This window comes from Xiphophorus couchianus, chromosome 5 (genome assembly GCF_001444195.1).
Source record: "Xiphophorus couchianus chromosome 5, X_couchianus-1.0, whole genome shotgun sequence".
In the NCBI taxonomy this organism is placed as follows: Eukaryota; Metazoa; Chordata; class Actinopteri; order Cyprinodontiformes; family Poeciliidae; genus Xiphophorus; species Xiphophorus couchianus.
Genome location: NC_040232.1, coordinates 3,229,880 through 3,243,428, shown reverse-complemented (window position 1 = coordinate 3,243,428; position 13,549 = coordinate 3,229,880). Strand labels below are relative to the sequence as shown.

The 13,549-nt window shown below is 40.3% G+C and overlaps 2 protein-coding genes and 1 long non-coding RNA gene across 8 annotated transcripts in view; 2 read left to right on the top strand and 1 right to left on the bottom strand.

The window, feature by feature from the left end:
• The window catches only part of lef1 (lymphoid enhancer-binding factor 1), a 64,735-nt gene extending 60,231 nt beyond the window's left edge, over window positions 1–4,504 (top strand). For all 4 annotated transcript variants that reach the window (XM_028017204.1, XM_028017203.1, XM_028017207.1 and 1 more), the window contains one exon: window positions 3,068–4,504. In XM_028017204.1, coding sequence (XP_027873005.1) covers window positions 3,068–3,147 — 80 coding nt within the window. In that variant the 3' untranslated portion in view covers window positions 3,148–4,504. The remainder of the gene's footprint in view (window positions 1–3,067) is intronic.
• A 1,385-nt stretch (window positions 4,505–5,889) lies between these two features.
• On the top strand, window positions 5,890–9,135 carry LOC114145465 (uncharacterized). Its single transcript, XR_003595696.1, has 3 exons — window positions 5,890–6,137; window positions 6,275–6,442; window positions 9,025–9,135. It is a non-coding gene; the product is annotated as an uncharacterized LOC114145465 (long non-coding RNA).
• On the bottom strand, window positions 7,091–12,844 carry hadh (hydroxyacyl-CoA dehydrogenase). 3 transcript variants are annotated; one of them, XM_028019055.1, is made up of 9 exons: window positions 11,581–11,670; window positions 11,293–11,346; window positions 10,185–10,313; window positions 9,950–10,107; window positions 9,112–9,238; window positions 8,218–8,307; window positions 8,069–8,141; window positions 7,887–8,003; window positions 7,091–7,328 (listed from the first exon to the last, which is right to left on the bottom strand). In XM_028019055.1, the coding sequence occupies exons 3-9, from the start codon at window positions 10,272–10,274 to the stop codon at window positions 7,207–7,209; spliced, it is 777 nt and encodes a 258-aa protein (XP_027874856.1). In that variant the 5' UTR covers window positions 10,275–10,313; window positions 11,293–11,346; window positions 11,581–11,670; the 3' UTR covers window positions 7,091–7,206. The 3 variants fall into 3 exon arrangements, with proteins under 3 accessions (XP_027874856.1, XP_027874855.1, XP_027874858.1); XM_028019054.1 differs by lacking the exons at window positions 11,293–11,346; window positions 11,581–11,670 and adding an exon at window positions 12,621–12,844; XM_028019057.1 differs by lacking the exon at window positions 11,293–11,346 and having other exon boundaries at window positions 11,581–11,621.
• Between the last annotated feature and the right edge of the window lie 705 nt (window positions 12,845–13,549).

Below are 13,549 nucleotides of genomic sequence, written 5' to 3'. Positions count from 1 at the left end.
GGAGCTGGTGTGGATGCATGTTAAGTAGCTGGTTTATCTTGATGCAGAGTGAAGCAAACGCTTCGTTTCAAAAGCTGCTCAGCACAAAAAGACCAACATGCTCACTGGCCGTGGATTTGCTTTTCTTAGATGAAATTGTAAAAAAATTCAGCAGGGATGTAAACATTTACTGAGTTTATTGGTTCTAGTGTCTAACAGCTGGGAGGAAGGATCTACTTTAACTCTACTTTGTGCACATCGGATGCAGCAGTCTGCCAATGGAGTTATTTATTGAATTGGTCCAATTTTAAAACTTTTTAAAAACATTTTCCAGATATGTTTTCTAGAATTGCGCCGCTCAGGGTGGCAGCATGTTGGAGTAGCTCTGGACTTTCATTGAGATTTTTTCATTTTCAAAACTTCATTCCTGCCTTTCTGAGAGAGAAATAATTTTTCTAAATAATTGTTCCTTCTTGTTTTATCCTTCTTGTTTTGGATTATGTGTAGTTGGACAGATTTTTCTCAATAGTTTTCAGACTTTTTTATTTTTTTCTGAAATTATTTAATTTCCCTTTGGAATCAATAGAGTATTTCTGAATTTGAACATAACTGTATTTCCCTTTATTCCACTTTTCAGAAGCTTTGTCTTGTCAGACGTTCGTTTCTATGTTGATGATATGCGGCTGCAGCTAGCTTCCAGCGCTCACTTCACTTCTTTGGTTATATTGGGGCTAACTCTTTGCCTGGCCAGTAGAGGGAGCTCACAGAGAAGTGTAGTTGCCTTGCAATCGGAAAGTTGAATATTTGATTCCAGCTTCTTCCCCTGGATATCTACGGCCAGGGGAAGAACTTTGTTTTTTCCATACGCGACCCATGTTTGACTTTTACACAGCACTTTGAACGGCCCCATTATGATCTTTTCACTCAAAATAAAATCCGATTTGCTTCCACTTTCATATGTGGAACTAAATCGGATACGTATCCCATAGTTTTCAAAGCGTCTGCAGTCTGAACCGTCATGTTTTATCCGACTTTTTCATCCTTGACGTGAGACACGCCTCATAATTCTGCACCAGAACAAGATAGACAAAGTAAATAACGGTTGAAAGTTATAATTCTGAATTTATGAAAGAAGCTTTGTGCCAGTGAAGCATCACATCCCAACCCAACCTCTCTCTGTTCTGCATATGGTGTCTGCAGGCCTTAGCTATTAGCCGTTCTTTCTTTTTATCTTTCTTTTATTGATCCGTAGACGATGGCGTCCATTACTACTTCTGTAAACGAAGCGCTGCTGAGTGACATCAACGTTCTTCTTCTGCTCATTTGTTGCTTTAGGGATCGTAAACCGTTCTCTGAGATCTGATTGCGGTCGTGTTCAAAACACACAAAAACAAATCTGATTTTAGCCAAAAATCTGAACTGAACATCAATTCCTGCTGCGTGAATTTAGCCATAAAAGTTCAGGAAGGATCAAGGAAGAAGAGGTGCTAAAAAATATGAGAACCTTTCTCACATGAAGGGAGAACTGCTCTCCTAATAGCTGAGTATTAGCTGTAAAACCAGTCCAGGCTGCCAAGAACGGACTGGGAACTGTCAGAGGACCAGTTACGTTTGAGGTTGCACCTTTTATTTCCGCTGTTATAAATGCATAATGCGGGCATTGAGGGAAGAAAGCCCGATTTCTTTTTTCTGTTTCCCCGCCGCTCGCCCACCTGCAGCCGGAGCTGAAATGTCAGCCAGAAGCTGCTCGGCTGAAACAGAGAAGTGTTGCCAGCTGGGTCATCAAAGCCGGGCCGGCCCACTTCCTGTCGCCGACCTCTGACCTCCTCTGGAGTTCAGAGCGTGGCTCGCCGCTCCGTTCAGTCAGCTGAATGTCTGAGAACCAAAAAAAAAAAACCAAACTGCTGATGGATGGAGTGGATGGGAATGAGGATGAGGACGGCGGTGGGAATGGCGGTGAGGCGGCTCAGCCTGACGCGTCTGTCTGGAATGTGAGCAACGTTTTACTGCCGATAAAGTCTTTCACAATAAGCAATAAGTCAACTAATCGCATAATAGTTACAATAAGCATGACCATTAGTCATTACAGATGCTCACTTTAAAAGGGAAGTATCATGTAAAATCAAGTTTTTGAGCTTTCCGTCATGTTTTCTTAGTCCCTCATCACAAACATACCTGGACTGTTGCTTTGATTCTGTCATGCATGTTTAAAAAAATCCTTTAATCTCCATGGCAACCATTCAGCTGTGGTAAACGCCTGGTTGGACCTTGCCCCGCCTTCAAGGACGAAGCTCCTCCTCAGAGCAGCAGTTTCCACATTTAAGAGCTTCTGCCTCATAGATCAGCCCTTCTTCATTCAGCTCCTTCAGACTAGCCAACAGCAATTAGCAAACACCTGGTGGAACATCAGCTGAGCTCCTTCTAGGAGCCTCTTCTCAGAGCAACGCTGGTAGAAACGTGGTTTAGTTTAAAGGGTTAATAGAGGAGCCATGTTGTGACGACTTCCTGAAGGCGGAGTCTCAAAAAGAGCAGGAGCTTCTTAAAGAGACAGAGGCCCAATTTCAAGGCATTAAATTACAAAGTGAAATTTATGTTATGTCAAATTTCATATATGAAGCATTTTTATAACAACTGCGGGTAACATGGTTACTTTATTGTGCTATAAAATGGCCCTATGTGCCTGGAAAGCACATAATATCACTTCTTTAATGTCATTGAAGAAGCTGCAAACATTTACGAATATGAAGAAGTTGATCTGCACTTCCTGCCACTGTTGCCTGTTTTCCTTGTCTGAGCTGAATGACTTGATTTTTATTTTATTTTTAAGTTTTAAATCCAGTGTCTGTTGGTTACAGACACTTTATAATCCATTTTAATTATTGTTTTCTGTGTTCATTTTGGATATTGAAATATTTTCCACTTGTGGTGTTAAATGTTCTTTAGAAATTAAAGTTGTTGTTTTTTTATCTTTGAGAATCTGTTCTTGCATTAATATGTTGAAAATGGTTTAAAAATGGCCGTATTATCTGAATATTTCCTGGGACAGTTTGTGGCGCCGATGTTCAGCGTTTCTGTTTTCTTCCCTCAGGAGGAAAGAGGAACAGCTTTTCCACGTGCAAAGCGAAGGCAGCATCATCGGGTCCTCTGCTTGAGATGGAGGCCTGTTAGATTCCATGAAGACCCAAAACTCTCCGGTTCTCGGCGGGACCCCCTCCTCCTCTGCCTCCTCCGCCCCTCCGCCTTCACCTCCGCCACACCGGGACAGATTTAGCTCCTCCCTCGCCTCCTGAAGGCGCCTCCGCTCCGGAGACTGAACTGAACGAGACAATCAGGATTTTTAGCGGGAGCGCCGTCACACCAAACCCTCCGTCTGTCTTCTGCACTGAAAACCCGCAGCACAGACTCCTCCTCTTCCTCCTGCTCCTCTTCCTCCTCCTCCACCGGCACTAACTTATTCTAACTTATTTGTCACCTGTCCGTTTTTGTATAGTCCATCAGGCCCTCGCTTGCTCCGACCTCTCACTGGAAACGTTTTGGGGACCGTTCCACCCAACCAAACGCCTCTTTGTTTCTGTTTTTGTTGTTTCGACAGACTGCACTAAGGAAGATGGAGGGATCTCATCTCGTCTCGCCAAACGACCAAGTTGATGTGGAGAAAAAAACCGGATCATTTTGACTCTCTCTCTTTCTCTCTCCCTTTGCTTTATTTAGACTGAATTTTATTTTGAATGCTTTTGTTTTTGTATCTCGTTTCATCTTCTCGGTGTATATTTTAGTGATTTTTGTTTTGTTTTTGTTTTTTTATAGTGGTATATATGAAAATAAGCTTTTGGACACAAGAAAGCCATTTTTCTTGTTGGAGCGTCTTGCAGAAAATCGAAACTTGCGGCTTCTTTTGATAACTATTTGTAACAAATAGTTACCTCGGGGTCGGCTCGGATGTAACATAAACGCTCGGTATGTGTACTTTTTAAAAACTGTCAGGATATGTTGGATTTTTCTGGATATTTTTGCAGGCTACATCAGGATTTTATTGCTCGGAAACACGACAAATGAAGCAGATATATATATTTACTCCAGCACTTGACAGTCTTTCTTTTATTGCAATGGACCTTTTTGTCTTTTCTCTCTCTGGTAGCTAATAGTGTGGTCTTTTTAGCCATGTTGTTTATTCCATATCTGTAACATTTTTTTTAATTTTATTTTGATGCTCTATTTTTAGTATTACTTGACAAATTAATTTTTTTTATTATTATTTTAATATTTCGGGTCACTGTTTTTCTTGGAGGAGCATTTTGCTTCCCAGGAAATCATATTTGAATTGTTTCAACATGTTTTTTGTTCTTTTTTCTTTTTTTTTTAATAAAAAGGCACCATTGTCTCATCTGATGAGTCGTGTGGTGAACAGACCTGAAACCTTAACGTGCTTTAAAGCTCGAAGACCGAAAGCAACAAAAACAACATTAATGTACAGATTGTGTATAAATTTGAAGGTTGATTAAAGGATAGACATTAAAAATCTGAATGTTGTGTTTGGATCTGATCTGGTGTAATTTTGATGAAACGGCTCCACCTTCTGGTCAACATCTAAATAACCATATATTTGGTGATGCACTAAAAATATTAGCTTATTAACAATTTCAATTTTTTATCCAGTTTTGTTTAAAAATATATGTATTTAAAAAAGTGGAATAATGTGCTTGCACGCTGTAATCTAGTCCCGTTTGTTTGAATTGCTCATTTTAGCAAAGCGCTTTGAGATTAAAACATTTTCAGAACAGCAAATAAACATATTTAGTCAAATACCATCAAAGCCAAGAATAATTCTCATATTGAGTTAATACAGAAATTAATCAGCGTTCCAGTTTCAAATCAATAAAAGTCGGCTCTACACATCTGGATTTTTAACCTTGGCTTAAAGAAACTCAGCGTTTCGGCTGTTTTTCAGTTTTCTGGACGTTTGTTCCAGATTTGTGGTCCTGGATTGGCTGCAGCTTTCTGATTTTTTTATGCAGAACTGTTGGGAGTAATCAATGCAGCTAAAGATAAACGCATGGATGAGTTTCTCTACATCTTGATGGAAATCCTAGAAATGCTCTGCAGGTCACAGAAGGCCGACTTTGTAACTGTCTTTATGTGACTCTGAAGGTTCAAACCCAGATTCTGATTTCCAGCTGCAGTGACTGAAGCTGTGTGCTGACTCTAGATCTATAACTCTACATTGTTCCTCTTCTGGTCCAAAGATAATCACTTCATTTTGTTTCTGTTCAGCTGGAGAAAGTTTTGGCACAAAGTTCCAGTCCGGTTCCACCGGATCATGAAAATTCTCCAACCACATTGTGGAAGATTTTTGCCACAACTGGATCTGGTTTTGGAGGAAAAGTTTTCTGTCTTCCAGCTTCTGTCTTTGGTCCAAACCAGTAGAGAATCACCGTCACACAGAACCAACCAGAACCTTTCCTCTCACTAGTTTCCTTCTTTTACTCAGTTCTGGGGAAATATGCAGGTTTTTTTTCTTCACCCCCCCCCCCCCCCCCCCCCCCCCACCTTTATCAGCCTACAGCTGCTGGTTTGCACCCAAAGGTCAAAGGTTAAAACCTGATGGTTTCTGCATGTTTTTTATATGGTTGCAATTAATGATTATTTTATTAATTGATTATTGCAACGATTAATCTGATTAAAAAATGGTCACATTCTGCAGATGTTTCATTTAACCACTAAAGGCCTTTCTTGAATATAATATTAGAAATACACTATAAGATGCAAATAAGCAAATAATTCAAGTCTTTTTTTAAAATTATAGACTACAGGAGGAAGCGAGTATGTGTCCTCTTTCAGAATAAAAGCATGAGGATTTGGTTATGTTTTGCACCTGTGATCATTTTGATCCTTTGCAGCTTTTCTGCAAACTAGAAGCTCAACATAAACGAGTAAATATGAGGAAAAACGTCTCAGTGGCTCAAATTTATTCCATTTTCGTCAGATTTCCTGTAATTGATCAGATTACTGCGCTCATTTTTTTACATCCTGGCATTTGGTCTCTACTTTGCTGTTTGACATTTGAAGCTGTTCGGTTCGGTTTTCCTTCAGGTTCTGTTTGTAGACATCAACATGTTGGGTTTTATTTTCGGTTTTCTCACTGAGGATGAAGCTGAAATGTAAGATTTTGTTCTTCCAAAACTCAGTTGAAACAAATCTGGGTGTGAAAAAACTCCAGTGTCAGGATTCCTGAAGATCCACGTCAAAATTCCCGACTCAATTCTCTACATTTGCTTTCTTCCGACTGTTTGTGCAGCTATGGAGACTCCCAGCAGATGTTTCAGTGGTCGGGTTCTGTTGGTTCTCTGCGACCACTACAGAGGAACCGCAGCGTACACAGAACCGGGACGGCAGGCAGAACTACTGGGAAAACGTTCGAACTACTTCATAGACGTAATCTCAGCCTGCTGATGGTTTTGTTGCGGTTTGTTCCCGTTAACAGGCAAACAGAAAAATCTGGACTTTGATTTTAACCACACGCTGCATCTGGAAAGAGTATGCAGTGTTTAGTGCAAAAACACAAAAACTCACCAAGGAGTTTTGGTCAAGTTTCTAATACAAATATCTTAATACACTTGAAATAAGACTAAACTAAATTATAAGCAACATTTAAGAGCTTGTTTTAAGTCAGTAACTCCTTAATATTGTGAAAGTTCTGGTCCCACTGGCAGATCATTTCACTTATAACAGGAAAAATGTTTTGTTAAAGTGAAATAATACGTACATTTTAAAAGGTAAAATTTGTGAACCCACAGGTAATGCTATAAAGAAGCAGCAATTTTATTATTTATTCAATAACTGTTGCATTTGTGTGGCAAAATATTCCAGTAAATTATTTTGCCCAACATTTTAATAATAATGACTGAAAAACAAGTTAGATTGTGAAAAACAAAATTCTGCATTTTCCCCTCCAGTTCTCTGAGGCTCCTCTAGCGCCCCCTGGCGGCCTCACTGAAAAACACTGGGTTGAAGTATTACAGCTCAGAGAATCTTTTTCTGGATCATAAATTAGTTCTGCTTCGGTAATCAATCATTTTCCTGGTTTATTTTTCTTTAAATTAATCACAGGCAGTTGTTTTTGAAACATGTTTAATCAGGTTTGATGGTCTGGATGTTAACGACCCGAGAGGCACTTTTCTGTTCCGATCCGTTCTCCCTGGAGGCTCCGCTGGTCCAGTTCTGATCCGATCACTTGTTGTACTTGTAGAATCCCTCTAATGTCTTCTTGCCCAGTTTCCCCTCAGCGACCAGCTTGTTGAGGAGTTGACTGGGAGCGAAGATCGGGTTGTCAGGTTCCTTCTTGCTCCAGCCTAAAGATTCAGGAGGAAGAGGCTTATTTAGGTCCAAATGATCGATTAATCAGTTTATCTAACGTTGACTGATCTTATCGACTGACTAACGATTAACCGATAAGCGGCCATTTTCCTAAAAACTTTAGTTTTCTCATGTATGAAGAGGGTTCAGTCTTTCCATAATAAAGAGATAAATTCTCATAGGCTGAATTAAAATAAATATCTACTGAATTTCAACATTATTTTTTGAAAGCTGTATTAAATACTGACTGAATAAACAGAAAATTGTGGTTTTCTCGTTTCATTAAGCAGACATATTTATAAAATACAACAAAACAGGAATCTCTTTTATTGCCGGATAGAAAAATAAAAGATGAAAATCATGAAATATGTGAACACCTTAATATCCATGAACAGAAATGTTCATACCTAAATACTGTCGACCGTGGCTTTTAAAATAATCGCCATCTTTAATTCTATCAACTGGCTAAGTAAAGGATGACCAGCAGCGCCCTCTGCTGGGTGGTGGCCAAACTACAACAATAAAAGGTATAGGCCTTATTAGTAAATATCCACCGTCCATGATGAACTTTATTGTGTCCAGTCCCACGTAGTCGCTGAGCTCAAACGGTCCCATCGGATACCCGGCGCCCAGTTTCATGCCGGTATCGATGTCTTCTTTGGACGCGTGGCCTGCAGAAAGAAACTGAAGTGAAACCATGGTAACCGTTTTACCGGCGAAGCAGACGGAGACGCACCTCTCTCGTGCAGCCGCAGGGCCTCCATCATGTAGGGAACCAGCAGCCGGTTTACGATGAACCCAGGGGTGTCCTGGACAAACAAGGCAGGGATTCAGAAACTGGAACCGTCCTCGTCAGACGGTCCGTCCTCAACTATTCCACCTCACCTTGCAGCACACCGGCGTTTTTCCAAGTGCTTTGGTGAAGTTCAGGAGGGACTCGGACGTCTCTGGGCTGGTCGACGTCGTCGCGACGACCTGCAGGAGATTGAGACTTTACTGAGTATCAAACCTGGAGGGAAGCAAGCGTCTAAAATGTCGTCCAGGAAACAAAAACCAGGAAAAGATCCAAGGCAACAGGCTGGGAAACTGGTCCAATGTTCAGGTAGGATGCAGAGCCAGGATGCAGGATTTATTGGGATCAATATCGGTATCGGCCAATGTTGGCCAATTTTCAAAAGGGCTGTACCTCATCAAAAACAAACCTGCAGTATTGCTTTGATTCTTTCATGAATGTTTAAGAAATCCATGACAACCATTCAGCTGTGTAAAACGCCATGGTGAACTTAGCCCCGCCTTCAAGTCACAGCTCCTCCCCCATTCAGCTCCTCCAGACTAGCCCGCAGCAATTAGCAAACACCTGGTGGAGCTGCTGAGCTCATTAGAGGAGCTACTTCTCCGAGCAATGCTGGTAAATAGGCTGTTAAAGGGTTAATAGAGGAGCCATGTTGAAGGCAGAGCTGGAGTTTTTAAAGAGACAGAGGCCCAATTTCAAGGTCTTAATTAAGAAAGTGGCATTTCTTTAAACTCATATTGATACATACAGATTTTGTATAACAACTGAAGGTAACAACATGATTATGCTATCAAATGGCACTATGTGCCTCTAAAACACATATTTCTTTGTGTTTTTTCCCCTTTAACAATTCTTCTTGTTCCCAGATGTAAACTGAGCCGATTACTTTGTGTTTACAGGAAACAGCAGCTCCAGTTCCAGCCTGCTCATTGGTTGGGTTCTGATCTAAAACCAGTCTGGGCGGCTCGTCTCTGGGTGTGACCCACCTCTACCAGTTTCATCAGGGGAACGGGGTTGAAGAAGTGGAGGCCTGCGCACCGGTCCGGCCTGCTGGTGGCGCTGGCGATGTCACTGATGGGCAGCGAGGACGTGTTGCTGGCAAAGATGGTGTGTCTGCAACAGAAAATACAACAACCAAAAACTCATCGGGTCACAGTTTTACATTTAGATGGAAGTCAGTTTGAAGGCCTTCCATTAATGTGTTAATCCTTAAGCGCTAATCTGCTAACAATAAAGCATTCAGTGGAAGCTAATGCTAATGTGCTGATACTCCAAATGCAATGCAAACCCACCATGTGTGAAGAACACATGAGCATTTTTTATCACTTAAAAAAACATGTAACATCGACATGTAAACATTCCTGTTTGACTTATCAATAGAGCTGATCTAGTGATTATTTCTTGGATTAACCGACAAATAGCAAAATGTGCTTAAAAGTTTTAAAAAACTTGAACCAGGTGAAGCTAAAACTTGAGTTATATTTGTGTACAGTTTTTGGCTTAATTACTGCTGTGTTCTTTCAGCTAATTGCCATTTTCTGGGTCTGTGTAACGGGTCCAGTTAACAATCAATCAATTACTGAATTAGTGATAATTATTTCAATAATTGAATAATAGCAATTAATCGAATTCATTGTTTCAGCCCTATTTTAGTCTCATTGTGAGCAGGAAGGTTTCTGTGAAAAAGATTTTTGTTTCCATGGAGATACTTTGAAAAAGTCTGACTCTATAATCTAAAACACTGATAGGTAAACATTGAGAGCAAATAAAACCCTGAAAGCCAGAGAAACATTTCCAACATGTTAACCGAGCGGTGACTCTTACTCGGGCGCCATCTTGTCCAGGAAACCGAACAGATCCTGTTTGATCTTCATATTCTCCACAATGGCTTCCAGAATCAGGTCTGAGGTGGCGATGGCAGCTGAAGGCTCTGTGGAGGTGGACACGTTCTGCATCACCTTCTGGATGAAGTCGTCGCCAGACTGAGGAGAAACCAGGATGTTTTCTGAGAAATGCTCTTCGCCTCCGTCTGTCCCTCCGAGGATCTGCAGTGCCTCACCTCCGGGTCGCCAGAAAACGTCTTCTTCACCACTCTCCTCAGGCTGCTCTGGATTCCCTTCATCGCTTTCTTCAGGATGTCGTCCGTCATGTCCACCAGTGTCACCGAGTGGCCGGTGGATGCAGCGACCTCCAGGGAGAAAACAGAAAGCACACCAGCTTCATCAGGCTGTGAAAGGGTTAATTTGCTCCGGTTGGGTTTTCATGTGAGCAGGTTTTAAAATCCTGGTCTGGAACGTAGCAATCTGGTCAAAACACCAAATTCACTTTCAGACTCTCGTCCTCCTTGGTCTGTTTGTTAAAGAACAGACTGAACTGTTCACCACAAGTTTAGAGCAGATAGAGGTCAGAGTTCAAATACGGAACCTGGAAGAAACGCAGCATCGATGCGTTGATGGAGAGACAAACCGATGGGAAGGCCTGTCCAAATAACAAAATGTGTTGGACGATAAAATGTCCCAGGAGTTATCGCAATAAACAATAATATTGTTGTTTTGAGACCATTATCAAGTAATATAACGAACTAGAACATATCCTGAAATATCAATAAACTTTAAATTCTACTGAACATTTAACACTCAAACTGGTTAGATATTTTAAATATTAAGCAAAGTTATTTTTGGTCAAATTGCTCAATTATATGGTTAATGTAAAAATAGCTACTGTCTTTTAGCATAAGACATTTTCAAAAATCAATAAAATGTAAATTCTAATGAACATTTTACACTGGACATTTTAAATATCCTAAATAAACAAACAAAACAATAAATAAAATTAAATATGAAGTCTCTAAACAAAACTGTCTTCACAAAAAGGGCTAGCTCAGACTTTTATCATCCAGTTTTTGGTAGAAAGAGAAAAATAATAAATCGTGCAAATGGAAATGATTGCGTTCCCTCAGGTTCACTGTATTTATTTTATTCAACTTGGTGGTAAACATCAGTTGGCCACTGTGATTCCATAGTGATGTAAATCTACGTCATTTATCGACATAGCTAAGCTAATCTTTAACATAACAAGTATATATTTTTACTGCAGGAAACAAAATTACACGTGGATCATACAATTGGTAACTGAAACATTACCTTGAATCAAAACTTAAAACATACCGAAAGAGAGAAAAGTCAAGTTGGTGGCTAAAGTCGGTCCAGCAGCCTGTGGTCCTACACATTAAATAAGTAAAATAAATAACCCAAAAACTACACAGCAGTGGCTCCCAATGAGCAGTTGACAGCAGTTAGCAGTTGTAAAATTAAACATTAAACTAAAATTCAAACATTAATAATGATAACACTTTCAAAACATGGCGAAATTTACACATGAAACACTGCATATGATTAAATTCGTCTAAAGTCGGATAATCGAGCAGAAAACACGGAGCTGATCCCAATACATACCGCAGGTAACAGATGGTAACAGAAAACCCTCAGTGGTTACCATGGTAACCCGCATTTATTTGACCGTTTTAACAAGGACCTTACCACAGAGCCGCTTTTTATTGGCTGATGCCCATTCTGCGTGGTCACGTGCGTGGCCGTCTCACAAACACACTTAGCTTCCCGTTAGCTACGTACAGCATAAAGGCAGAACTGAAAATGTAGGATTTTCTTGCAAATGACAAATAAAATACAATAATTTATTTCTAGTTTGATTACTATTAGGTCTTCTGTTGTGGTTGAGCATCAATTGATAAAAAATATCACACAATATGTAATAGAATCTAGAGAAACATGTTTTCCCTCCTTCACGTCGTCCAGGTTATTCAGATAGAGAAGAACTGCTGAAGAATCACCCAGAGCAGTGTTTCTCAACACTGGTCCTCAAGGGCCGCAGTCCTGCAGTCTTTAGATGAGCCACCGGTCCAAAACACTGGAATGAAATGGCATAATGACCTCCTCCTTGTGTAGATCAGTTCTCCAGAACCTTAATGACCTAATTATTCTGTTCAGGTGCTGCAGCAGAGACACATCTAGACGTTGCAGGACTGCGGCCCCCAGGTTTGACACCTGCGCGTCAGGCGTTTCCTTGCTTCAGTCCAGGTGATTTCAATTGACAGGTGTTTGCTAAACTGCAATCAGCTGAATCAGGTATTAAAACGGGGAAACATTTAAGACATGCAGGGCCAGTGTGCCTTGAGCACCAGGGTTGGGAAACACTGATCTACAGACTTTATGATGAAAAAAAACTAAGTTAACATTTAGATCAGTTTGGTTGTTGATTGTTAAATCCAAGTTTAACAGCGACTACAGTTTCCACCATTCCAGGAAGATCCCAAGATTCAGTGCATTAGGCTGTAAAATGTTTCTAATAACATTTTGAACAGGCAAATGCCAGAACGTCCTTAAACCACAACATGATCAGAAACTCAGATTCCCAGCAGGTTGGAGAAACAGAAACAAGAAACTCCCTGAAACGCTTCCATGCATGCATCTCTTACTTGTGCAATTCCTGCTCCCATCTGACCTCCTCCGATGATTGTCACGTTTTTGATCACAACATTCCTGACAGCCGAAGAAGAGAAGCTCCTCTTGATGTGGTGCGTGAAAAAAGCCATGTTGGAGGAAACTAACCTAAACATACAGGCTCTAAAATCTGCAGAACTGGGGACAGAATCCAAACTGGGTGAAAGGTCGACTGCAGGCTGCTTCTTCTTCTTAAAAGTTTTCAGATTCAGCGGACAAACCGACTGGAAAAAGAACTACCGCCATCTAGTGGACGGTCTCTGCAAGACTATCAAAACAGGGTTTTTTCTCTCCGATGCCAAAGTTTCTCTCTCAATCCAATGGAGAAACCATAGTTTAGACCTTTAATCCATAGAAAAGAGATTATTGCAAACATCTTATTTGATTTGTAATGAATATTAAAGTTTAGCTGCATGACAGAAACCAAACATCAGCTGTTTTACCTGCTCATCCTTCCAGGAAAGTGTTTTCTTTTATTACTTTTTAGCTATTAATATTTTACTCCATAATATTTAGAATAATTTCAGACCCTAATCTGAGAGGCTGCAGGCCCAAAAAGCAGCAAAAAATATTTTCTAGTGGCTTTTCTCCTGAAATCCAAACAATTAACAAGTTAATATGGATAATGCTGCATTCTAGTTGCAATGTGACAAATTAAAGACATAATATATCAGCATAAATTGATGTAAAAAGCCCCCAACATTTTCAGCATAATTGACTGAATCATAAAACCACGGAAACAGAAAGATTTAAACATCATGAGTTTTTTTTCCCTCCCCTCATCTTTACTAAAACAGAATAGGAAAAAAGTTCAGAAATGTAACAAGCGTAACAGTGACATCTGCAGGTCAAATCAAAAACTGCACCGTTTCCCAACAAGATTCACATTTTAATTCCTGTTATT